Below are 27,349 nucleotides of genomic sequence, written 5' to 3'. Positions count from 1 at the left end.
ATTCACAAATCTGGAAAATCTTTGAGCTGCTGACAGTGACCTGATTGGCTGAGGGGATCACTCTACCAACCCCAGTCTCGATTCCCTCAACCCCTGCTCCCGACAGGATTGCTGCAGTCCAGATGCATGATGGGACACGTGTGCTCTGACAGTGTGGTCAGTGAGGTTGACCAAAGTATCTGTGGGTCTTCACGCAGTCCAAACATGTAATCTGTTTTCATTTAGACACTCTCATCGCTGCATTCCTCACTGCACCGCGGTATCTGTATCTTTATGTGTGTGTTTGTGCGTGAGAGGGTGAGAAACGGGGTAATTGTGTGCCGAGTAAAGAGGGAACGTGAGCGATATAAGGATTGGATTGTAAAAAATGTAAATGTAAAGTGTTGTGATTTAGAATCTCTCCGGAAACGGACAGAATTCCAAGAATTCTGAGCGTCGTGTGTCCTCGGATGCGGCTTGGCCAGATCTGTGGCTGATGGGATGGATGGGATGCGGCTTGTTGCTTCCTGAACCACATGGAATGCTGTCTATCAGTCAGCCCGACTATCCAGGCGGGGGGGGAAGAGATAGAGAGAGACAAGAGAGGCTGGAAAGATAGACACTGACTAGAGCGTAATACCTGTACACAAACAGAGAGTGAGCGTGAATTCATAGAGTTAGATTAAGTTAAAGGTGGTGAAACACATTGTTGTGGTAGATGGTATGAAGAGGAACTGGGGAGGAAGAGTGAACATGCCATAAAGGTCCTCACTAAAAACAAACTGGAAACATCTTGATTGCATGGTATGCATCATACTTGACCACCAGGAAGCCCCATATTGTTGCAAAAATACACCAATTGTATCCTCCTAAATCACAAAATGGCTCCCCATTTAAGAATGCTTTCCTCCACTTGTTGACACGCGAAGGGTTCACCATAGACATTTAAGTACACGCAGATCAGTATCCAGCCATGCAGATGCTAACAAAATGTATGATTGTTCTCTGTACAGGCAAGAGGCCCTGCTGGCAGCTATAAGTGAGAAAGACGCCAACATCGCCCTGCTGGAGCTTTCCTCATCCAAGAAGAAGAAAACCCAGGATGAGGTGGCGTCTCTGAAGAGGGAGAAGGATGGTCTGGTTCATCAGCTCAAACAGCAGGTAGGATTATGTGCACAGACTTACGCGATTACTTTGACACCCAAGTGGACACCTGGAAAGGTTTTCGGTCAGTTATTTAAAAGGAGAGGAGCAGAGATGGAGAGGAAGTGTCGAGAGGGAAAAAAGGGAGCACAGGTGAGGTGGCAATGACGAGGGGAGCAAAGAAAACAAGAGAGGCAGAGAGAAACCGAGTCCAGATGTGACCACAGTCCTCCGACCACCACGGGTAAATTTAGGATTAAACTACCCCTCCCACACTCACCGCACACAAACACACACACAGTTCAAATGTTCTACAAATCTCCAGTGACAACACTTTAATATTAAATTTGTATTTATTTAAATGTTCTATCGTCAGATACACACACACTAACACACACAGCCTAACACGTCACTTTGGTGGCATGGATACACCTTCACAAAGCAAACACACATACCGATATGTACACTGACCCAGGCCAAAAACAAGGATATAAACATGACCAAATGCCTCTGTGGTTCCACACAGAGGTCTATTCACACACTCAAGAGACACACCCACACACAGTAAAGGTTCTCGTGGGTCTAGTGAATTAACCAACCCCTTAGTGGATGAGCTGACTGGGAGTTTGGGGGATTTCTTCTGCACTGGTCTCCCATCTGTACGTGTGTCTTCTCACTTTCTGTCCATATCTGTTTCTCCTTGTTTTTGTTCCTTACTTGATTCCCCCCTGAGGCATTTATTTGATGCTCAAATTCAGGATATCTTAGAGTGTAACAGCAGATGGTTTTCCAAGATCAACATTAATGAATAATTTGATATATAATAAGGTCAAAGTCAGAGCTCCAGTGCTTAACCTCAATCCTGCTGGCTGCACATGTACACCGATTACTGTTCATCACATAACCGTAACCATAGCTGCTATGACATGAGCTTATGGGATGGTGAGTTGAACCACTAACGCACTCGGCTACATACTAGGCCTGTCAAAATTGGACAAACATGTCGTTTGAATATTCATTGCTTGGGAAGTTGAAATGAGGAGTAATCTACTCAATACCTTCAAGTTTCACTACGAAAACCTAAATAAGCTGGCAGCTGTTAAAAAGCACAAACGTCGGAAGACAGCAAGTACTACTACTAAGCTCTGATCTCGAGCACACAGCTGATACGTACGCGGTTTGTTTACATATCGTGACGTGATGACGAGTGTTAGGACACGGTGTCACTCTCTAGCGGTCGAGTTCTCTGCCTTCATTGCGGTTGTTGAGTTATTCCTCGTTTCGCTGGACCTAACGTTACATTTAATTTTCAATGAATGAAGGAGACATTATGACTCCCCTCATGTGGTGCATTTAGTGCACGTGAGGCAGACACGTGCTTTTTTTCTCGAACTGTAATATTAATTTTAATACTCGAATATTGGGGTTGTTTTTACTATTTGCATATGTATTCAAATTTAGAATATTCTTTGACCCTACTACACAAATGTATGTTTCTGCATACATGGGACCAACAGTTTCACATTGCACATCGCACCAACCACACAGGCTAAATGCTGGAGCTTAACATATCACAACCAAACCGAGGTGGAACAGCCTTGTGCTCACTTTTATTTCCCTTGATTCACAAGCTGGGAAACTAAACTGCCGTTCAAAAGAAACTAATGGAGTTTTCATCCTTAAAGCCTCTCATATAGATAAAATGTAGCAATACTTCTGTTGCAAAAGATTTCCAGTTATTGAATATTGCCAAAAACCCACTTATTGGATAGAATGAGTTCCAACGTACTCAATATGATAGACGCACAATGGAGAGAATCATGTGCAGGTGTGTGTGTCATAGAGCGGGTGAGCATGAGGTCTTTGAGAGTGGCTGTGTCAAATGAAGTCATTATAACGTGCATCACTCTCCTCTCTCTTCCTCCCTCATCCCGTCGTCTTTCTCCGTCTTATTTGAAGTCTTTTATGACACCTCAGGGTCTCGAATGTGGTTGTTCACAACACAGAGACTCTACTGTCTCCTGCAATGTGTGTGTGTGTAGAGGTGTGAGTGGTTTCACTCCCCTCTTTGGTTTCTCTCTCTCTCTCTCTCTCTTTCTCTTTCACTCTGTGGTATCATCTTTTTCAGTCCCTCGATGATGGATCACAGCCGAGACTTCCTCAGTATTCCCGTATGTGTGTGTGTGTGTGTGTGTGTGTGTGTATGTGTGTGTTTGCTGTGTAACCATCAAGTGAGCTGATGCTAGTGTAGTATTTTTGGCCCGGTCCTTCAGAGTGACATATGCACACACTTTGCCACTGATAACCCGACTGACAGATGGACAGAGTTGTGGTTTTAAATGATATGTAAGTATAAATGAGTGATGAAAGTGATCTGTAAACTCTGGTAGCCATCAGGTGATGTTTGGCAGGTGAAGACAGAAAGCAGTATTTTTAGGTTTGTAAAGTAATAAAATGTCATTACTCATACCTGTGTGATGGACGAACCACACCGCCATTTTTGGAAACGTTCCTCTGGAGTAGTTTTTTACAGCCATCACTCGCCAGTCGATGCTTTGTGACTGGATGGACGCTTTGCTTGTGCTGAAATGCCCCCTGACATCTTACGTCTGGTCTGAATTATATTCAGAGGATCAGATCAAAGTGTAAAATCAGCCCGAGTGATGAAATTATAATATTTAATTCATGGCAGGTATTAAAGAGAACAGAAGGCTACATTTGAATCAACCGAATGCATGTAATGTAGGGGTGCTTTATGATCAAATATGTACTAAATATTGGTTTTTATTTTCATCAGACTTTATAGGAAGAGAAACTTCAGCGTCTAAATTCAGTATTGCGTTAATGTGAAGTTTGCTAATGACATAGCAAAGACAGCAACATATATTTAAACTTGACCGATAAATGGAGGGATGCAAGAGGGAGAAGCATCTGTAGATGTGCAGCACTTACACTTCAGACATAAAACACACCTGTGTGTGTTCAAGAATATACGGTTGTCCCTGAAAGCGTCTCCTGTGATCTGCCCTTTGACCCCCAGCTGCAGTGTAAGCAAGAAGGCTGTAGATCAAGGTGACCTCAGCTCTCTTCACTCTTCTTCTTTCTCACAGTCTCCTTCCTCCTCTTCCCTTTTATTTTCATTTTTATTTTTCTTCAGCAGTTTGGTGGAGAGACAGAGACTGAAACCACGAGAGAGAGAGAGAGAGAGAGAGAGAGAGAGAGAGAGAGGGAGTAAGAGAGAGATAAGTTGTGGAAAATAGTGTGTGAAAGCAAAGAGAAGAGAAGTGATTGTAATACTTTACGAAATGGAAGAAGAAGACGGGGAAGGTGTGGAGTACACCACAATCTGCCCTTGCAAGAGACACATGTGGTTAACATTTATAGGTGGTGTATGTGTGGCCGTGGCCTTGGACATTGTTCTGTACCTGTGTGGCTTCTGGACATTTTTAAGACTTTGGCTCTTCATATCACTGTTTGGTAGTTTCCAAGTTCCTGTGAACAGATGCCTGTGAATGTGGCTTTAATCTCGAAGAAACTGTAGTTGAAAAGGGATATTTCTGCTATTCAGGACAGAAGTCTCAATTAATTACCAGTTCAACAGTGAGTGAGTGATGGGGATTGTATTCATGTGTCTCTCTCTTTACACACAAATGTGGTTCTAATCTAGTTTATTACTCCATAGAGATTTATGAGGATGAAATAATTCCCTCAGTGCTCAACAGACACTTTCCATTGTTATTTGTAATTTTCCACTTATCAACAGCTTTATCTTCTTGACAGAGAGACGAGAAAAAAAACTAATCTAATTTTGTATCGTGATGAAATAGTTCTTGTCCAGCCATGACTCAGCAACTTTTCATTATTGATAATTGCACAGATATCAACGAGGTTCTCTTTCACCACTGGAGGGAAAGACGAAACAATAATCTGATCTAATATTCCCCGGAGTCTTATCACAATGAAATCATTTTATTCTAAGCATGACTCAGCGCCCTCCACTTGCTTCGATCCATGCTCATTTGTTTCTCATTCTGTCCGTTGTCAGCGGGTTACAGCAGAGCCGCAGGAAGGATAGATGGAGGGGAGAAGAAGAAGGGAACAATGAGAGGAGGAGGAGAGAAATAATGGTGTGATGATTAGATAAAGTGAGAAAAAGAAAGTTGGCACAGCAAGTGCGCTGAGGTCAGCATTCCTGACAATTAGAGAAAAGGGGAAGATGTAAAGAAAGGCCAGCAAGGAAAGTGTGTGTGTGTGTGTGTGTGTGTGTGTGTGTGTGTGTGTGTGTGTGTGTGTGTGTGTGTGTGTGTGTGTGTGCGTGTGCGTGCGTGCGTAGCTAACAAGTATTGCATTGCAATCTAATCGGGCAGAATATTACAATTTGAAATGCTGGTGGAATCAGGCCTTTAGGATCAGACCATAGGACTTCCATTGTTTAGTTTTCCTGTTATGACTTCTTAAAATACAACAACCGCCATCAATGACAATACTGAAATAGCTGCAGTGGTTTTAAAGCCGACATTGATAAATAGCTAAAATGACTGCTTCCTCAGCAAAGAGACTACTGGTCTCCAAATGGAGACATGGGTTCAAATCCGATCAAGGCGATCCTCGATGTCTAGTTAGATGTAACTCGTGAGCCCCAGTTACAATTTGGGGTTCAATACTGTGCAATACTTTCTTTCTTTGTCTTGTGTTCTTTCTTGTGTTGTTAACAAAAGATCATTTGTGGTTTACATGCTTCTGAACGTGGTGAGGAGAGGAAGTGATAGACAGAGACAAATAATAATCGCTCTACAGCTGTTCGTGTGTGTTTGTGTGTGTGTGTATTTGTGTATATTTACAAGTGCAGCGGTGACTCCAGGTCCTGTACTTACATGGTTTCAAGATGAACTGTTTACTCTCCCTGTTTGTTTTAAATATATGTGTTATTTTAAATCCGTCTTTAGAAAACGAGGAAATGAATAATGTCCGTGTGTACGCCAGGGGAGGCTCTCTTCAACTTGAATTATGTTCATAGACACACACACACACTTAATATAGCCCCCACATACACGCAACTTGAAACACGTTTTTAGCACCACTATCTCATGCTCACACACCATCCTGCAAAATACAGTGTTTCATTTAGCTTTCAAACAAACACATATTATGAAAGTTGGAATTCACATTCCCTTTCACGTTTTGTCTCTTACACACACACACACACACACACACACAAAACCTCAGTCTGGTCTGCTTAAGCCCCTGTTCCTTGCAGGGCTCAGCGAGAGGCTAAGGGGATTTAGATTGTACAATACTGACAGATTTAGACTGACTCCCTCCCTAACGTTCTCTCACTCCCTTGCTCTTTCCAGGCCACTGTAAAACTTAAAGTATAAGTCTAACATGTGAAACAGATGGAGCAGTAGGAGAGGAAGAGAGAGGATAGGAAAGGAGAAGAGAATAAAGTGCATCAGGGAGAAGAGCGACGAGATGAAGGAAGAGCCAAGATGGGAGAGATGAGAGTGACGGATGAAAGAAAAAGGGAGGAAATAGAAAAGACAAAAGTCTACTCACTGTATGTTGATGTTAGTTTGTCCTTCAAAGTGCTCCTGTAAGTGTGTGTGTACAGCACATGAAGTGATGTACAGGTCTTTGTGTGTCTGTTTGTGATCTAATTGCTCTTTCTCTCTCTGTAGACTCAAAACCGGATGAAGCTGATGGCGGACAACTATGAGGACGACCACCTGAAGGTCTCCACTCCAAACTCAGAGCTGCCCAACAATCACAAGCCCTCCCCAGACCAGGTAAGATCTCTGCCCAGAGCAGTGAGACCTCCAAATATGGTCCCAGCCCCCCCAAACCATTGACTATCATCACTCTGATATGGATGAAAGCATGCTCTAAAATACAATTTCTGTATTTTCAAGTGAAAGACAGCAAGACACACTTTCATGTATTTGAACCGGGTGTAACAGTCACATGAACTTACTTAATTTGTTTCAACTATTACTGGCTAACACGTTTTTTTTCCTGCGCTTACTATGTTTTACTCAAATTTTCTGCTTCACCAACTAACTTCCTGCTTTCTCCAAACTCACGCTGCGGTCGGACCAAACTAACCAATAGGACGATGAGGAGGGTATTTGGGCCTAGCGAGCCACATGCCTTCTTTCTCTCTCTCGGTCCGCCATTTTGTACAGTTGGGTGAGCGTCTTCTTTATCTGGATCAGATCACATTTGGATGTGCTCATCATTCGTCTTCCATCTTTGCTTTTCTTTTGTTTCATCTGTGAGCTGATTCTGCTGACTTTCCTTCTCTCTAGTGATTTGGGTTAAATTTAGTAATTTCTTGATCTCTCGTGTGAGTGACCGTATTTGATTTACTCACCTTTGTTTTTTAACGCTCATTACCTAAAGAGGAATGCTTACAAATCAACTCTTGAATTATGTGCTTCATCTGTTCAATATCTCATCTCATCTTCTGATTTCAAGTCATCTTCTTTGTCTGATGATCATTTCTTCCACAATCTTGATTTGCTTTAATTCTATCCAGCTCTATTGTGTGTGTGTGGGTGTGTGTGTGTTTCATCGTCCCTTCTTTCCACCCACAGTACATTCATCCCTTTGATGATTTTCTCGGGATGAAAAGGGAATGTTTCCCTTGAGACTGCCCGGTACTATTTTTAGATTACACAATGGGGCTTTCTAGTGTTCTTAGGCCCAGAGGTCATTAATCGCACATGCACGACAACCTTCAAGTCGAGCAAGAACTGAAAACACTCAAATCAGTCTGAACACATCTTATTTAGAATGAAGTCATTCTTCAGACAAAAACAATTCACTTGTTGCTTTTTTTTAAGGCAAATCTTAATGTTTCTACGATTTTCTTGAATAATACAACATGCCAATCTCAGGGTTGCGGGTTCGAGTCCTACGTTTGGTGAAGGTGTTTTGCTCTGCACACTCATCCATTACTTTCTGTCGGACTTATAATGGATGGACACAGACAGGCTGAAGTATATCAACGCGCAGCGTCCACTGTCACATGAACCCACAACAGTTGCTGTTGGTCATACACACAGCACGTACTATATTGCATTACATGAGGATGCATGGCCTACTATAGTCTTCTGTATGTGTAAACCTTGGGTGTGGGATGTGAGGGTAGTGGACCCAGAAATCCAACCCTCCACCCTTCTGAGTGTTCTCCGCCCAATGGTAGTTAACTGGGCCTGGAACTCTGAGCCTTTACTCCCATTGCTTGCAGCCTGGCTGCCCGTGTCGGTAGAGTGTTAATGAGGTTCGAGCCCCATGTCGGGCGGTGATGTTTCAGCTGAGACAAGTGTGTTATAGTTTACCCTGCCTATACTGGGGAGCGTTACAGACTTAACAAAGAGTTGTCCACATAAAATCCCTGTCCCTTGGATGTGTTGAACTTATGATGGATGGACATAGGCACTGCTGAATCTGTCAATGCTGTTTCCACTGTCACAGGAACCCAGGACGTATGAGTTCGTTGTAAAACACATAATGCTTCATTTTCGAATGCAAATCTTGGACGATCTGAAAATCTAACGTCAATTAGAAATCGTTTTGAAATGATGTGATGCTGAAAGTCTCTTTTTAAGTTTCGTCACAAGATTAAAAGAGTTTAATCTACTGACAGGACTGTGGAGGCAACACCACATATGAGCAGCACATGCTGGTTTTAGTGGCAGCTCAGTTCCACCAGTGGGATTTCCCATTGGCATGCTAAAAAGCCCAAAAGTTCAACAGCGGATCTTAAGTTTGACCCTGGTTATTAATTAGCGGTAGCACCTCCCTGCTGAGAGAGGCAGGCCATGCCAGTCTCTTTTTCTTCATGAGTATTCACATTTACAGTACAGACACACTTCTCCTCGGTGTGTCAGGCGGGTAATTCGCCATAGCGCATTACATCAGAACAGTGTGTGATTGTGTCTCTTTCAATGAGGGAATTCTGTTCGACAGTTGGAGAATGAAATGCTTCAGAAACAGCTGAAACACAGGAGAGCACTCTGAACACACACACCCAGGATTGTAGAGGAACTTTTCATGGTATATTGCATTTTATATGGTCGTCAGTGGCATTAGATGCACCAGTGAAAAAAGACAAGGAGGAGGTGAAAAATGTTCTTCTATAAAAGGAGTACAGTGTTCTAGTTTGTGAGGTTTTTCAATGTTTAAAAAACGAGTTCATGATTAACAGCGCAAAGCTCTGACTTGTTATATCAAACAGGATCTCACAAAGTTGATCTGTATTAATTCTTTTTTTTATTAGAGCTACACTGACGGGAACAAAAACATTTGCTTTTGACCTGACATTACTGCTGATGTTAGTTTAATTATTTGTGTATTTAGTTATTCATAACTTACTCGACCAAATATAGTCAGAAAACTGGAGGAGCATTTTGTGATTAAAGAGACAAAATTGGGTTATTAGTTATGATATGATATGATATGATATATATCATCATATAACGTGGCCATGGAAGGTTTTTTAAAAAAGGTGACCAGTCAGCTTTGGAGTTGTTTCATTGCTCAATAAGAGTCTGGTAGGCAGGCATGGGAGGCTAATAAAGACGCACAAACACACACGCACTCTGACACACACAGCGGCGTATAAAACGATGGCTCCTCTGGGATTGTGTCATAGAACAGTAAGACGTTGGAACTCTGTGGACTCATTAAACACACACGCACACTGCATACGTTGACCATCGTGTAATACAATAAAAACATGTAGGCACATATATACTGTACAACTTAATAAAATCAGTAAATCCAAAGGCTTAAAGCCCTGCAAAGACTTTCAGAAGTCAGTATTATTACTGGTGTAAATTCAGGCTTATTTTTAAATATTAGTTTCTGTTAGTCATCTGTTACATATTTCTTGGAAGAGGAAAAGAAAACACTCGTGTTATTTTTCTCCAAATGTCTTCCTTATATCGCATCATTCCTTCCATTCTTTCTGTCTGTTTCTCATTTGCCTTGCATTTGATCCACAGAGCTTTGCTGCAGGTCTGGAAAGTGTGGTCAGTTTCTTTTTCGTTTTTTTTTTTTTTTCAAGCCTTCTGACAGAATAGTCTGGATTAGAAAGTGTGAGAGAACAGCTGTTGCACATATGTTGAGTATGTTTTCAAAGCATAAAAGCCAGCTTTTAAGAGACGTGTTCCCATATTGGCATATAACACGACAGTCTCGCAGCAATAATGTCCTTGTTGCTTTCCTGCTGTCAGCATACATCATAACATACGGCAACAGAGGTGTTGTGAAATGCAGAATGTGTTGGATCCCCGCAGCCTTTAACTCTATCATTTTCTCCTTGCTTCTCTTTCCGTTTCCCTCTCTCCTCCGGAGGGAAACGTTCAGTAATGTATTTGGTAATGGACTGTAACCTACTGGCAGGTCCTCACTGGAAAATACTGTAACTAGAGCTATTTACAACTTTGATAACGACCCTGTATGAGTGAGTGTGTGTGTGTGTGTGTGTTTTTTTCTGTGTTGCAATGTGTCTGTCTGTGCATGTACTGTGTGGGTATGTGCCCTGGGTGTGCTTTTGTGGCTACTTATGAACACGCCAAGGGAGATGGGCAAAGAAAACACACAACAAAACACACCTAATGTGTGTGTTGTGTTTGCAGTAAATAAGGACTCAGAATCAAAAGTGACAGTTACTTTGATTTACTGTCAGCTTTCATTGTCGCAGCAATGCTGCTGGGGAAGAGCGTGCGGTACCATTTTTTATTTATTTTTTTCCCTCACAAAAAAACACCCACGTCTAGTTCTTTCATTTGTTTGCCAGAATGCTCAAATGCATGAAGTTACTGAATAATGAATGCTGGATATATATATATGTAGTGTTATATTCAGACATGATCAATCTGCAGGGTTTTTTTTCACTGTTTTGACAGCTGAGGCTGGCTTTCAGATGTAGAAGACATGTCAAAGCCGTGTGCCCGGGATAGATACATTTCTTGATTTAGTTTTTATTGCATCAGTCATTTTAAAATATAACATGTTAGAAATAAGAGCATACGGGTCACTTTATTGGCTTCAGTACATACAGCATGTAAGCAACAATGTACGACAAGGTGTCAGTTCAACCCATGCTTGGTTTAGTTCAAATGAGTGAGCAGTGAGCTGAAGGGCCAGGCAGCGTCAGTATGGTTCCTCTGGGTACGTGCAGTTTAATATTCCTTGCACAGTCATTCAGTGCAGCACAAACCTGTACATGACATAACTCTTACTGACTGAAAACCATGACGCAGAGAGTCGGTGCAAACATGTGTTTTTGACGGACGACTCTGCACTCTGTCTTAATTAAATGCATGAAGAATAAAAGTCGTGTCAAAACAGATGACACATTTGCACGTCTTGCATCGGCAGTGAATAGTAAAGAGAGAACGATGTTGAACGCGAGATGGAGAACAGATAGAGAGTGAATGGATGCTGCCGTGAAGCTTGTGATTGTGTGTGTGTGTGTGCTGATGAGTGATGATGAGCATGGATCACAGGGTGTGGACAGACCCCGCTGGGACTGAATATCCTTTACCGACACACGCATACAGACTGACAGCCCTCTTAACATGCCTTCTCTGCACTTAAATCCTTCAATTCCCCAAGGAGAACCGTGTGTCTGTGTGTCTTATCTGTGTGTGTGTATGTGTCTCTGTTCAGCTCGTCTGACCCTCATTCCCACACACACACACACACACACACACACAGACATCAGTTATGGCCACTGTGAGACACATTTCACTGTTAAACGTGGGAATCAGATTCAAAGCTGGATTGTAGTCTGGATCAATTCTCTATGTGCCTTCATCAGGGGTTCGAGAGTAATCAGACTGAGCACTACTTCTCCCAGTATTCAGGCTTCTTTTTGACTTTTTGTGACTTTTTTTAAGACATCCTATCCTCTGTCATCTCTCCATTTCCATATCTGTTTTCATCCCGTCTTGTCCAATATGCTTGAATTAGCCCAACTCTAATGTTTAGTCTCCATTAGCTTTACAGACAGCTAGGTGCTGGAAAGACACGTACTGCAGTGACGTATATATCACTCCTTATGTCAGATATAACGCATTTACAGTTCACCGTGTTATTTATATATCTGACTGTAGGGAGTAGTGAATAAGTGAGCAAGTGACATTGTTTGTGCATTATAATGAATGATTATTTAAGAATAAAATAATGACGTACAGCATTTACTCCTCTCAGCACGTCGTTCCATCTCTTGTAAGACTTTCTATGTGTTTCTAGTCTGGTAAATTCGTTTAAACAGTTATCATAGGCAGTATTGACCTTCTCTGTTGTTACATTTTGTGTACAATAAAATGAACCCCTCTCATTTTTGTCCCCGGTCACCTCCTTCCTCCTCCAGATTCTCTCTCCTCTCCTGGATCTCAATCAGAATCGCAGTAAACTGAAGCTGTACATCAGCCACCTGACCTCACTGTGTCAGGAGCGAGACCCGGTCATACTGCAGGACTCCGCCCCGCCCCCCGCCTATCACCGCTCTGACTCCGCCTCCTGGCATACGCAGGTGCACAGCATGACACAGGAACAGGTGAGACCGTTTTGTTGTGCGTCTTCTGTCTCCGTGTGTACTTCTGAAACATGAGGGGGAAATATTGCAAATGGAATAAAGTGAGGACATTTTGTCACTCACAATTTAATAAATCCTAAAATCAACGTGTGTGTGTGTGATGTGATGACTTGTGTGGGTTTGTGTCATTGTTCTCGCCATGTGGCTGTGTGTGTGTGTGTGTAGGAGTAGGGCACACACTGGTCGGTTTGGCAGGTTTTTGGCGCTGCCTTTGACATTATTGAAAAGATTTACTCCAGCGGGTCACCTGACGACAAGCTCCTGGCTGCGGAACAAATACAGTTTCAGACGTTTTATTTTACAGGGAGTAAACTCTGCTTCGAGCTTTTGGCAGCAGGAGGGAAGGTTGGTTCATACAAGGAGCAAGGAGTGGAGAGAGGCGCTTATTTACTATTTAACCGTCAAACGAGTTGTCATCTACGAGTGGGAGGAGAGCGAGGAAAAAGGGAAGCGAGGATACAGAAAGGTGAGGCTAAGGGAAAGTCGACCGCTTCGCCTTGAAGCGGTGTATTATTAAGTTTAAAAATTTCGTGGATGGCTTCCCCATGTCTCTCTCTCTCTCTCTCTTTCGCTCGTCTTTTTTCCTCCATATTGAGAACATATCAGGCGATACACGGTCGCTACATGTGGTATACATTGAAGACCGGTAACTCTAGACACACACACACACATACTCACAGAGCAGTGTGACAGAGTGTGTGGTTGGGGTACAGCAGGACCAGTTTCCTACAGTCCTCATGAAAGCCCTATTGTATGTCTTAATGCCGGGAAATGTCTCTGTTTGTCTGAGTGCTTCAAATAGGGCACGGAATGGTTTTGGTGTCACTTTAAATAAACTTTGAATTCACTGAATTAAGAGATCATTTGATCACCGTGTACATTAAAGGCACAGAGAAATGGTGTGGGGGACTTTCACAGAGAGACAATTACTGTACGTATTTCTCATCATCTGCCTAAATGCACACAGTAATCTGTGGTCTGGAGGCCGCTGATCCACTTTTTTTAAAGAAAAACTTACTCTGGATTAAAACTAATCATGTGGGCAGGCTGCTGTGAAAGCTTATCTAACAAGATTGAATGCTTTCAGACGACCAACCAACCACCCTGCAGTATTGCATTCCTACCTAACATTTATAAAAACATTTTAAAATGTTACAAACACGTAAACTATGCTCAACCTTAACAACTACTTGTTAAGGTTTGGAAATTTCAGTGAATGGCATGAAAACTTTAGATATAAAACCAACAAAAAGAGTTATTTTAGAGCGTGCTCGTTGAATTGTTTGGTCAAAGTTCATTTTAATGCTTGCAGAGCAACTATAGGACTTGAAGGTTTTGACATTTGGATGAAAACTCAACTTTTCTTTTATCCTCTTTATCACGTTCTCTTCTGCCATCACTCTCTCAGCTTCAGCCTTTGTGTTTTTCTTTCCCACTAAGGAAGACCATTCCTCTTTCCCTTATTTTTCCTCTAAAGTGCCTCCATCACCATTACCTTTTACTCTCACCATCTCACTTACTGCGTGTCAGTGTAGGTGTAAGAGCTAAAGGTTCTTTATTCTCTCTGGGGTTTTTTTCTAGGGTGAGATGTTTCCCTTAACGACATCACAGTTTGAATCTTTCTGCCTCCCTCCGTCAAATCCCGCCTGTACCCAGGCAGTGCCACTCGGCGCCATGTGTCTGCTTTAGACCCCGACCCGCAATCGCAGACACACACTGCCTGCCTTTCATTCGGGCCCGCGTTTCTCGTTTTCCTTCATCGTGTGTCACCATCACCCTGGCTGACCCTCTTAATGCACACACAGACTCCCTCCAGACTGCCATGTGCCAGTGTGCCAGCCTCTCTTCTCTGTCTTGTGGTGAGTGTGTGTGTGTTTTACAAGCCTCTCCCTGGCTCTGTTAAAATGCCTGGCACTCTGTAAAGCCATTAGGATCATACTAAAATAGCATGTAAAACACACATGGACAGAGACATACACACACACACACACACTCATATGGAAACCTACAAGTTCCATGCCCACACATGCATTAGCATGAATGACCACTGGAGGCTCGTGTACCTGACAGTCTGCTCAGACATTTTACGAACACGGTGTCTGATGTAACTCTCCTCTGTTCTGTTAAACTGGAGCAAGGCCGACAAAGCAGTGTGGCTCACATGTTAGAGGAAAGAGTGGTGGGTGAGAACAAGTAAGCCTTTATCAACTGGGCACCTCCCAGCACAGATAACTGGTTGCTTCAAGAGCGAAAAGCTCAGGCCTTTACAGAGTGCAATCCCTGCTTTCGGTGCTGAGAAGATGAACTGATCGCACTACTAGCCCACATTGTATCCAGATACTGTGTTTTTAAGGATGCAGTTTAAGTTAAGTTATCAACCGACACATTTGAGTTGTTCTCAACATGTTTCACATGAGATGTAACAGAACAGAAGATACAATACAATGCACAATGCAAGCAAAAGCACCCAGTTGTTGTGGCAAAAGAAATAGAAGATATCACGTCAGCACACCAACCACAGCACCGCATCAGTCAGCAGATTTTGAACAAAATGCCTGTTTTCATCCATCATGTGAAGTGAATCCAGAGCCTGTTATTAAACAATGCCACATATTCTTCAAGCCCTCCTTAATTTGTGCTGTTTGTTCCATTTAAATGTGACGATCGGGGTTTATTCATTGCGTGTCATCTTTCAGTTTAGTCGTCTCCGAGCCCTCTTCAATGTCACTGAAACATTTACATTTCTGTGACTGTTGAAGCATGAAAAGGAAAAAAGAGACGTGTAGTGAAACAACAGCAAAGCTTTTACCTGAGGTGATGTTTTCGGCAGCGTTGCTGTGGGGATGCCAATGTCGATCGGACTGAAATATCTCAACGACTGTTTGCCATGATTTTTGATCCAGACATTTGATTTTGGCCTCTGTTTCCTCAGAGGATCAGTCCTAATGGCTTTTCCTCTAGCGCCGCCATCAGGTTGACATTTGTGATTTTAAGTGAACTATTGGATGCATTGTCATGAAATTTGGTACTCACATTTTTGTATCCCAGAGGATGAATTGTAACTGATCAGCCTCAGCTGTTTGTGTTTAGAGCTAATTAGCAAGTGTTTGAACAGAACGTTCTGAAAGCGACGCCTTGTGTCTCGTTTTACCGCATTTTGGCTCTTCTGAGCTGCCAAAGCAGTGGGTCACGGTCATTTAACGTTGAATCTCTGACTCCTTTCTTGTGTATCTTCTGTACGTATATTTGGTAGGACTGACATCAGTGAAGGAATTACACATTAAATTCAGCAGGTCTTAACATGGCATGGTTTGTCCAAAACTAAAGCCCGGTAGGGCGCTGGTAGCGAAAGGTACCAGCTCGGTCGTGTGTTCTTCTGTATTTGTTTCCAGGTTTCTCTTTAACCTCAGCTGAACTACAAAAGTAACACTGACTCCAAAAGTGAGGTTTTACTAAAAGAGCTGTTTTCTGTGCCATAGTCATAATAATAACCTTTATGGCTCAATGACGTCTATAATGAGCACTGAAGAGAACTGGCATCGTATTCCACATACACGCCACAGGAAGTCTCTCGCTCTCTCTCTGGCCTATGGCTACCTCCCACGTCTGAAGTGTGAAGGTATAAGAAATCCCCTGTTTGTGTGTGTATATGCATATATGTACGTGAAAAGCTATCACATTTTATCGTATGCATGAGCGCACAAGTGTGTGTTTTTGCGACTGTGAGTCCATGCGCATGTACATTTGCGTGAGTTTGGTATCGTAAAAAAAAACATATGAAGTGTTATTGGCTGAGTCGGACATTATATCGCTGCTCTTATGAAGCCTGTATGAATTGTCGGCCCGCGACCCTCTATCTGCTACAGCAAGGACTGCTCCCCGGGAATGACTGCATGTGTCTCTGAGCCAACTCAAGCTGGAGAAACCTCAGTGAAAACTGAGTCCACGTACAACAACAACACTCTATAAGTTTACAAGTCATTGTAATGACGGAAAGCGCCACACGTTTACGGACGTCACATGTCACTGTTGTTGCAGTATGATCTCCAAATAGAAGAAGGAGAGACATATTTTCTCTCTGGCTTGCTGTACAAATGCTCATAGGACAGGGCATCTCACAGGGCATGGGCGGCTGTTCAGGTTCAGGTTTAAAATCTCGCCTACTCAATCATTGTTGTTCCAGCTCTGCAGCCTGATGCCCTGTGGCACACTGATGCCCTCCACAGACTGGCAGACTTACAAAGGAACTGTGCGTTTCTTTGTTTGTGTGTCTGACGAGCCCTCGCAGCTTCAAGGTCACCGATTGGGTACATTTTGATTGACAGGAGATACAGAAACAGGAAGGGGGCGGAGCTGGAATTTTAACAATCACAGATAGAGGGAGACTACAGTATTGCAATTGTACTGATAGGCCGAATGTGTCTCTGTGCGGGTGTAACTTCAACATCCCTGGTGATAAAGGAAAAGGTTATTATTGTTTTGATAGTCTGTGTGTGTAGGTGTGGCTTGCCAGAAAATAGTCGCAATCCTGGAGTTGCAATCTCTGTCTCTGCCTGTGATGGTTTACTGGAAATATAAACTCATGTAAATTATAAGAACAAAGAGAGGTTTCTCAGTCCTAATGACTTTTTCCTCTAGCGCCACCATCAGGTTGACGTTTGTGATTTTAAGTGAAATGCCTACTGTTGGATGCATTGCCATGAAATTTGGTACTCACATTTTTCTCCCAGAAGATGAATTGTAACTGATCAGCCTCAGCTGTTTGTGTTTAGAGCTAATTAGCAGATATTTGAACAGAATGTTTAACTGAAACCAACTGCTGGAGAAAAAAAAAGAAGCTAAATAGTGAAGCGGGGGAAATGCAGCCATGTTTGGCTGCTTGATTGGGTCTCATCAGTCATGACGTGTCCTTCACGGATTCGTCACGCCGCCAGAAGAAAACCAACAACAGCCTTGACTGCTGATTGAGGAGGGCCATGGACACAAAACTGAGGACTTTACTTTTCTTATGAATGCTTATTTTAAAATAAGCAAATATGCTGCCACGTCAAGTGCTACACGTAGAGAAGATAGTGAAGTCTTTTTATTCTACGGGCCAAGATGCAGTCTGAACCGATGAGTTTTCAGTCTGTGACAGAGGATGTGGAGAGTTTCTGATGTCCACAGGGGGTTAGTTCCACCATTGAGGAGCCAGGACATCAAACAGTCTGGGCCCCCTTCGTTGTGAAGGAGTAGAGAGCCCATTGGCAGCAGCAGAGCGGACGTAGACGGGCTGAGGTGGACGGTTTGACCATGTCGTAGAATGTAGGATGGGCCTGAGCCGTTCACAGCACGATGGAACAAGTAGCCGTGTTTTGATTCAAGCAGCCACCATATTGCAGAGGAAAAGTGTTTTAGTCTGTGTGCAAATGAAGTTGTAAGGGTGGTGTGGAGGGACGACAGAGGGTGGAGGAGGTTTCGGGGGGGGGTTGTCTAGAGCAGAGAGTCAGACGCATCCATTTGTGCTGCGATGTGGTCTGGGGTCTCTCGGCTTTCATTAGGCAGGTCTGTTTCCTGCTCCAAGGATGATTGTTTTCTCTCTAAATACGACGCTGAGGTCCTCGACGACCATTAGACACACACACACACACACACACACCGTGAACACACATTAGGAAACTCAGACAAAAGGAGAGACAGTCAGACGCACATGTCCGACCCTCAGTGCCCATTTCACAACGACACACACACACACAGGCCTTCGCTGGTCATTAAAGACGGACTGCTGGGTGGGTTTTTATGCAGATTTATTGAATCCAGGTGTAATGGCTTTACCAGTCGACCTCTTTTTACATGCATTTGTCTTTTTTCTGCCCATCCTCCTTGATCTTTCCCTCTGTCTCTGGTCATCACTCTTTCCTCCCCCTCCGCTTGATTCCTGTCCTCTTTCCTCTCCTCCTTTTCTATTCTTTCTTTCTTCAGCTCTCCCACTCCGTCCCTCCTCGGCTATTGTCACTCACTCTTGATCAATCCGCTTCCCCCGTTTCTCTCCGACTCGCTGTCGCACTCTTTCAGCTCCCGCTTCACCAATCACTGCCTTGCTCTTCCATCCTCTACCTTTCTGTCTCTCCGTCCTCTGTTGTCTGTAATGGAAAGAGAAGCCAGTGATGGTAACTCACAGAAACAAGCTCTCACACTCTACTCTCACACCTTTTCTTGTCTCTATCTGAAAGCTGTTAAATCTTCACAATGGCAGCCATTCACGTATCTCCCCTCGGTTGTTCCTTCAAGGACAGCTATACAGTCGTTGAAACTTTTACCAACACCGATCGAAGTTCAGACACTTTAAAATGTGCTAATGCCATGCATACGCTGTGTTCTGTGGCCAAATATTCAGAACTGCTCATGAGATCTGTGGTTTGGATTGAGGTGATAGTTGAACAGGATGGGAATATTATTCAGTGGAATTGAAAGAATACGGTGTATTAGAAACTGGTTGTGTAAACTGAGTAGTTGGTCATCTTGTTTGTTTTTACAGACATTTTATTTTACGTCTTAAAATTAACGCAATTGTAAATGTGTGTTTAACGATCATTTTGGAGACTGTGGCTTCCTTAACCACAACAACATTAATTATTGACAGGTTTTATGATCGCTATATTATGCCAAGACACCAGTTTCTTCACTCCTCTGCCTCCAGTCTTTTTTATTCATTTAAAAAATGTTATTAAAATGATATATTAGCAGGTGGCTTTATGGTTTTGCCTCCGATTATGTTTGGGTCACCATGAATGAGCAAATCTTAGGGATAGCGAGCTTTTTCTTTTATAGGATAGTAAAACAATTTCAACATTATTTAAAATATGGTATTTTAGTTATTTGATTTTATTGTTTTTCGCCAAAGACAACTTCTAAAGGGTCTTGGTTTGAACATGCTGTACATTTTGTAAGCGTACTTCATATCTCTTTCCCTCAGTTATGTTTCCGAATTTGATTATTGGCCACATGTTTTGCAGCTTAGTTTAGATCAAGATAAACCCCGATACTCCTGATATCTAACTTTAGATCCGCTGTTTTTAGAAGCACCTCAAGCTTCCTTTTGTCCGGCCTGTAGACTGTTTTTACCGTAACACTGTGTATCAGTTGTTGTTGTTTTTTCCGATTGGCCCACTGGGGGGGTTACGCCTATACACAGTCAATGTTGGAGTCTGTTTCTGCTGTTTATTTCTGCAGCCATTAGTGTTGTAAGTCCAGCCTTGTGTGGTTACTCCTAGAGGGCCAGTTTACGGTTTAAGTCTTTTTTTATAAGCTCCATAATCTCCTGTTCTCTATGAAGGCGTCCACTGTAGTTAGCACACTTACAAGCCCACCTCCAGCTGTAGCGTAGCTGGAATTAATAAGTGCTAAAGTGACTGTTGGAGAATTCAACTAATAGATTTAAGCTCCCAGACTTTAATAAAAGGCCGGGTGGGGAGATCTACACTTCCCTTCCTTGCCAATTACTACAAGTGCTCGTGAGCAAGGCACAGGATGGTGGTTTAATCGTCTGTCCCCTCCTAACTAACTGCTCCCAGAGGCCAAACTTAAAAATATGAATATGTTCCTACAGTCACTTTGGCTGATTGAATCAGCTACCAAATGAAATGACCACGTTATGGTCTACTGCCCACGCTCACACGCTAGTGCTAAAGGACAGCAGTATTATTCAGTCCTCCAGGAGCAGTTTTAGGTTCACGTCCTCAACCTCTATTCCCACTACAGCTCGTTAGCCTGCATTTTAAGCTGAGCTGCCTGGACTACAGCTGTAACGAACTACGACAGAGCACGCACACACTCGTTCACACACATTCGGTCACATGGCTCCGGCGCATTTGGGCTTGGTGCGGTCGGGCGGCCAACTTATAAAGCAGACTGCATACAGTGTAAGCTCGTAAGAGCCTAATGGTTTGAATAGAGACAGGAAGAGAGACAGGGATTATAATAGCCAACATATGCCTATTATACTTCATCCCTTTGCTCTTATTCATAATGGTGTTTCTATAGCACTGCTCAGGGCTGCTGTTGAGGAGTCTGGAGCCTTTTTAAACCTCCTGATTGTATCTTTACTCAGGCAACTTGATGCTATTGCTGAGGAATATTAGGTCAAACTTTGCCCTCGAGACTTATCCTGTGTCCCTCATCCTCTCCTTCCCTTATGTCTTCCTGCTGGTTTTGTTTAAGTAAGAGTCTTTCATAAAGGTTTTTCATTTTTTCCAGAAACGGTCCACCTTTTCACCTCGGTTTCTGTTTTCTTACCCACCAAGCAGCGCTGCTCTGTCTCTTGAACTTTGTTCTTTAACTTGCTAATGTTCAGCCAATCATTAAGTTATTGGAAAACATTTTGGACGATTTAAAAGCTATTAAACAATTGGTCCCCAAATATTTTTTTATACCAAAGTCGTTTAAGATTGGATGAAATATGAAGCCGATCTTCTTTTTTTTTTTTTTGTTGTGCAAATATAAAAAACATGGTAGAAATTGGGCCTGTAGATGGAAAGTTATTTTGTTGGTCCCTGACCAAATTTTTCCAATAACTTTCATAATACATAATAATATTCAGAGCTCATTGCTACGTTTGTGGTCCAACATTAACAACATTATTTGTGCAGCCTTTGGATACATTTCTTTGTGGAAGAGGGTCAGTGGGCCTCACTAAGCAGCCCTTATCTATGGAGACAAGGGACTGGAACCCATGATTCATAAAATATAATTTCCCCTAAATCAGTCAAAACAAGGTGAAGTTTACTCTTCAACGGGCACTGCCATAATGTGAACAGACACCGTTTCCTGGTAAAAACAGACCTCTAGCCACAGAGTGTGTGTCTGCAACAGGATGGGCTGATGCACTCCAGTTAGATCATATATTTGTACACTCTCTCGTTCTCTACCGCTACCCGTTTGTCGCCTTCTCTCTCTCTCTCTCTCTCTCTCTCTCGGGTAATCTCTCTGACTCTATCTCTCTCTGCTGTGTTAGGGTTTCTATAGAAAACATTAGCATTCCTCTTTAAAGAGGTTCAAGCCCTGCAGTGTGTGTTAAGGGGTCAGTGTGTACGTACACACACGTTACCCTCATCCTCATTTTAAAGCTGATAACCTGTGTGTGCATGTACATGTTTGCAAGGCTCTGCCTATGTGTGTGTGTGTGTGTGTCTTCCTCTACGACCCCTGATAAGGCAGATAATGATCCATCACGATAATGGAGCTTTAATGGCTGCAGTAAAAATCATCTTCAACAAACCCTCTCTCTCTCACTTTGTCACACACACACACACACACACGTCTTATCCCTTCCCTCAGTCTATCTTTCTGCTTCCCACAATCCTCTCTGTCACTCACTAAATCAGAACTTGAGCTTGCAACATACACTTTAGCGTCATGCCATGCACTCACGCACACCTATCATGTCGAACACACAAACCACTGACACCTACACTAATGTATCTCCTAAACACACACACACACATACCTTACCACAAACACTAACAATCAAACACACACACACACACACTCTTGTCATGAATCTGTCAAGCTGCCCACTTACGTTATTTCATCTCCATTTCTCTCTGACCACACGCGCTGTGATTGCATGAGACGTGATCCGCTGGAGCCACAACATCCAAACGTACAGCTCATAACTGGAAACTGTATCACGCAACGTTGTTTGCATTTCATTTCTTCAGGTCATAAATGAGCGAGGGAGTGAATGTAGCAAGAGAGGAGGTTTATTGCTTTGCAACGTGTAGACGGAGGATTAAATTATGATTACTTTCAGAGGAAAAAGATTTTCCCACCAGGTTAATTGTAGTGATTTAAGTATGTGGAGACTCTGTTCGACGCAGCTTTGCAATAAAGTCCATTAGGGCAAATAGTCAGCCAGGTTTTAAACTTGTCCTCAGTTTAACCACACTAGCTAAAAAAAAAAACTTTTAAGGAGCTTTTTGCAGAGCTGCTTCTTCTCATGGTCCACTGACTGCACCATGAGTGTGCACACGTGCAGATTTCAGGTATATTCACCTTTGATTTCACTACCAAATAACGAGCTTAGATCAGTGGTTCTCAACCTGTGGGGTCGGGACCTTTCCGCTGGACACATGATGGATGTGATGGGCCCGCAAGATGAATAATTGAAAAATTGAAAAAGATTCAAATTGTTTACACTTTTTCTAATTTATCTCTAATCTTTGCTTTGGATACTTTTTCCCCCAAAAATATTCGAATTCAATCTTTCTAGCGTTTCATGTCAAAAATCTCTCTTTTGCGGAGCTGAAAGCTTGTTGACATAATTAATCTGTGAGGAGGGAACGCAAGAAGACACTGGTATCACGTCTAAAAACAGTTTTACTGCTCATGTGTCTAAAACTGTGTCTTACAGTGTTGCTATCTTTAGAGATCGCAGCACTGACTTTATTGATCAAATATCATCTGAACCAGCAGTACCTTAAACAAAAAGTGAAATAAATATCTCGGTTGTAAAACAACAGAATTTTCATTAAAACCACAAAGCTAGTGCCACCAAATGCTGATGTGAACAATGGTGTGGCACACTGTTATTCTCTAGTTTTATGTAATACTGTAGCACTGAAAGGACACAAGCAGCAATCCAGATAAACGCCAACATCCCTTATTGATTCCCTCATTAAAACTGCACCGATCAGTTTTAAACTGTGAGTTATGGATAATGCAGATGGTGCTGCAACCGATAATATCTCTGTTTTATGCATATGGCAGTATCAGCGCTGTGTTTGACCCATTTCACCTTGATTTATAAATGCTGGTCTCTCTGGTGTGTAGGTCAAGGCTGCGTGAGATCAGAGAGCAGAAGACAGCAGACACACACACTAAACCATTTATCTCTTCTCAATCGCCTCACCATCTAATCTTTACTGCCGTGTTTTTCTGGGGAATTGCAACTAAAAACGCAGAGTCATTAAGTTGAATTATATGCAAACACACATGAGGATGTTTGGGCGTTATAGATCGGGACAGTAAAGTAGTGCAAACTCACAGACGTGCACAGAGGAAGGGCGGAGTGGTGGAGCCTCGGTGCTCCTCTCACACAGCTTCACACTCTCCTTCACCTCCTCTTCCCCTCACTCACTGTCCACTTCTCCCTCGATGTTCTCCTCCGTCTTCACTCGCCTCCTGTCTTTCCAAAATAGAACTTGCAAATACTTCCCGGGACTGATGGCTGTTTATCAGGCTTCATGTCAGCGAACAGCGAGTAACACAGATGTGAGCACAGTACGGACTACAAGGAGATTATAGCACATATGTTTATAAATAATAAAAGAACTTGTTACATAGCCTCCAAAGATAATGTAACAACATAATATATGGATAAGGTTCTATATTCATATGTGATTTATTGGGCACATTTTCATTAATCGTCAAAAGTATTATTACTTACAGCAGTTTTACACATGAATAAAGCCACTGCAATAAAAGATACCGCTGAGGTTTGCTGGCTGAGAGATGAGAGCAGAGGGAAGAGGTTAAGACTTAACGAGGCAATATTTTGCCAATATCTGACCCAGGCCTCACACACACACACACACACACACACCGACATAAATGTGGGCTTGTGTTACATGACTGTTTGAGCGTTGCTCTTATTGATACAGATGTATTGGTCATTAAGTCCGTTAGGTTTGACGTCTCAGCTCGGCCGCAGCCAAAGAAAATAGCATCAGCACTCTCTCACAGAAATGTTCCACTCTGTATGGTCAGAAAGAACTACACTGTGGTGTTTTCAGATTACAGTCTGATATGCACGCGCGCGTGTGTGTGTGTGTGTGTGTGTGTGTGTGTGTGTGTGTGTGTGTGTGTGTGTGTGTGTCTCGCCTTAAACAGGCTCCCTGTCATCCACAGGGTTATAAGGAGAGTTGGTCTGTCTGCCTGTGTTTGTGTGCTTGACTGATATTGGATTTAAAAGTGTTTTTATTTGTATTTCATGTCCAGAGTTTGTTACCTTAAGACAGAGCTGTTCTAGATGTTTCTCTCTCTTTCCAGTATTTATGCTAAGCTAATCTAGCCAGTTTCTTGCTCCATCGATCGTAACCCTCGGCAAGAAAGCAAATAAGCATATTTCCCTAAATGACAAACAATTCCTTTATATTCCATGTTGGCTGTATTGAAACGTTGGTTTAAATAAACATCTAAAATCGTTCCCCTTTCTCTCTGTGTCTTTCTCTCTCTCTCTCAGTTGGAGGCGGAGTTGGCGCTGTGCGAGAGGGAGGGGGCGGAGCTCCAGGAGTACGCCAATCAGGTCCTGCAGCAGATCGCCGAACGATGCCCCGACATTTTGGAACAAGTGGTCAACGCTCTCGAGGACAGCTGCTGACACACGAGTGCACACACGCTGACAGAAACACAAACTACACATTAATTAGCACGCAAATTCAGAAGGCAAGTGAACACACACACACACACAGGACCATGAGAAGTCTCTAGAAAACGCCCATAATCCCCTGCTACACTAATTAAATGACTTTCACTTCCACCTGCTCTTCTTCATCTAATTTTCGGAAAAATACACGTCATTACTGAAAAATACTCTTCCAATGTGTCTTCAGTCTCTCTCACTTTTAACACGCAGTGCCAGCTGAGGGAAATATGGTTAATTTTTCAGCTCATAGGCCTTTGTTGGCATGCAAGTTAATTGGAAATTGTTAATGTTTTTTGAGGCATTGAACACGTATTTTCCAAAACTACTTGGAAACAGAAGGAGCATCGCTGCTCTCGCCATCTGTGACACTTTGCAGCGGCCATCTTGTGTCCTTCCAGGCAAATCGGCAGACTTGTTAACGTGACTTGATGTATTTCATTTGGGGGGAAATATTTTCAAACTGTCGAAAAAAAAAAAAAGGGTGAAAGTGAGTCGAGCTTGCCAGGTTCCTTCTGATGCCAGACTTACACGCTGTTACCACATTCTTATTTGATTGGTTCACATTCAAAAGTGTGTTTATTTCAGCTGCCTTTCATTCTTTACATCATTTGCTGCTATATCTTTTTAACTTTTAGTTTCTCTTCTTTTTTTTCCATGCCTTGTTGGGTTTTTTTTTTCTTTTTCTGATGAAACATCCCAACTGTTACTTTCAGCAGTAACCTCCAGATAGTTGTGTATATTGTAAAGAGAGAACTTTAATTAACAGCCTTTGTCAGGAGATCGTGATACTTTTGTCTGTCTTTTTTCCCCCATTATTGATGAAAGGCACACACACACACCACAATAAATCTCGCAATACTCCCTTTATTAAAACACACCGGTGTCGATGTTTGCTGTTTCTTTTTAAACCGAAGAAACGCATCCAGTCATGGTGTCCGTGCTGAAATTAGGTTGTGTTCAGACAATCCCTCACCTACCATTCTGTGACAATCCTTTTAGAGTCATGGAGAAATCTGAGTTAATATTCCCTTATTGAAGCATCTTGTCTTTCATGGGAGGTAGGGAATATAAAATAATGATTGCTTTTGGTAATATATATCTAAAACACATCTTGTTTGATTGAAAATATTGTCATGTATTGGTATGTTGCATAATGTGTAAAAAAAAAAAAAAAAGAATGGTGATTTGCAAGTAACCACAGATTAGTTCTGTAAGCAGGAGACTGTTATTGGGAACGTATATATTGCACCTCCACGAGGCTCTGTGTCCACCGGGAACACTTTCTTCTTCTTGTAGTTTACAGTGCGAACACTCTGCTGCATGTCTCCCACAGCGCTGACAGCCTTAGCATGACTTCAGCGCTAACAGCACCAAGCGTTAGAGGTTCCATTTGTTTCAACTTCAATCAAAAGCTCCTCTAACAGGTTCTTTTTTTTAGTGCTAATAAGACTGTCGAGAGTGCTGAAAGTGTGACTTTGGGCCACATGCAACTGTTTAGCGCTGCTCCCTTAAAAGAAATACCTGGTGGAGACAAAGCCTAAAGATGGAGATTTACACTGCGCTCAAATCTGATTCTACTCCATCATAACGCTTTCATTTTCTGCACCTAAGATGTGTACTAAAAAAAAGCCCAAATGGGTGTAAATGAGGAGTTTCATTCCATAATATTACATGTCTGTTCTCATATGTTAGCAGTTTGAAATTGCTCACGGTTCCAATGATCATGCTTCTTATTTTGGAATGAAACTCCATCAGATATGAGCTTGTGTTGTAGATCCAGTATTTTGTCGTCTGTTTTATACTGATCATGTTTTGGATCGGTGATGACTGGGACTCACCGGGACTTTGTTGTGGATTGAAAAATGATAAAATGGAATAAAATATGGATTTATCTTTATGTTGCTGTGGAAGGATCCTGTCTGTGATTTGATCTTTTCTCATATTGTTTCTTGTTTTTATAGACTAGAAGAAGGTGAAGACAACAACAATAAGCCATAAAAAATAAACAGAAATATTCTTTCTCGTCTTGTGACCCCTCGGATGAATCCTCACTCACACACACCTTCACTGTGAGAGAGGCCAGGACTAATTTGTTGGTTTTTTGTCTTTTGACTTCCGTACAAATGATAAAGACAGAGCTTCGAACATCTTTCCTTTTGTTTCATTTCCTCACTTTTTATGACCTCTCCTTCCCCTCCTTTCCTTTTGCCTCC

The 27,349-nt window shown here is 42.4% G+C and overlaps 1 protein-coding gene across 1 annotated transcript in view; it reads left to right on the top strand.

The window, feature by feature from the left end:
• LOC142971216 (ELKS/Rab6-interacting/CAST family member 1-like) overlaps positions 1 to 27,033 on the top strand; it is a 95,793-nt gene extending 68,760 nt beyond the window's left edge. Inside the window, exons 19-22 of the mRNA XM_076111875.1 lie at positions 993 to 1,140; positions 6,801 to 6,908; positions 12,509 to 12,694; positions 24,954 to 27,033. Of these exons, the coding sequence (XP_075967990.1) occupies positions 993 to 1,140; positions 6,801 to 6,908; positions 12,509 to 12,694; positions 24,954 to 25,091 (580 nt within the window). The 3' untranslated portion in view covers positions 25,092 to 27,033. The remainder of the gene's footprint in view (positions 1 to 992; positions 1,141 to 6,800; positions 6,909 to 12,508; positions 12,695 to 24,953) is intronic.
• The last annotated feature ends 316 nt before the right edge of the window (positions 27,034 to 27,349 follow it).

Source organism: Anarhichas minor, unplaced genomic scaffold (assembly GCF_050575085.1).
Source record: "Anarhichas minor isolate MPS153535 unplaced genomic scaffold, ASM5057508v1 ptg000045l, whole genome shotgun sequence".
Classification (NCBI taxonomy): domain Eukaryota; kingdom Metazoa; phylum Chordata; class Actinopteri; order Perciformes; family Anarhichadidae; genus Anarhichas; species Anarhichas minor.
Note: the sequence above shows the minus strand (reverse complement) of the source record. Positions and strands in the feature narration are given on the sequence as shown.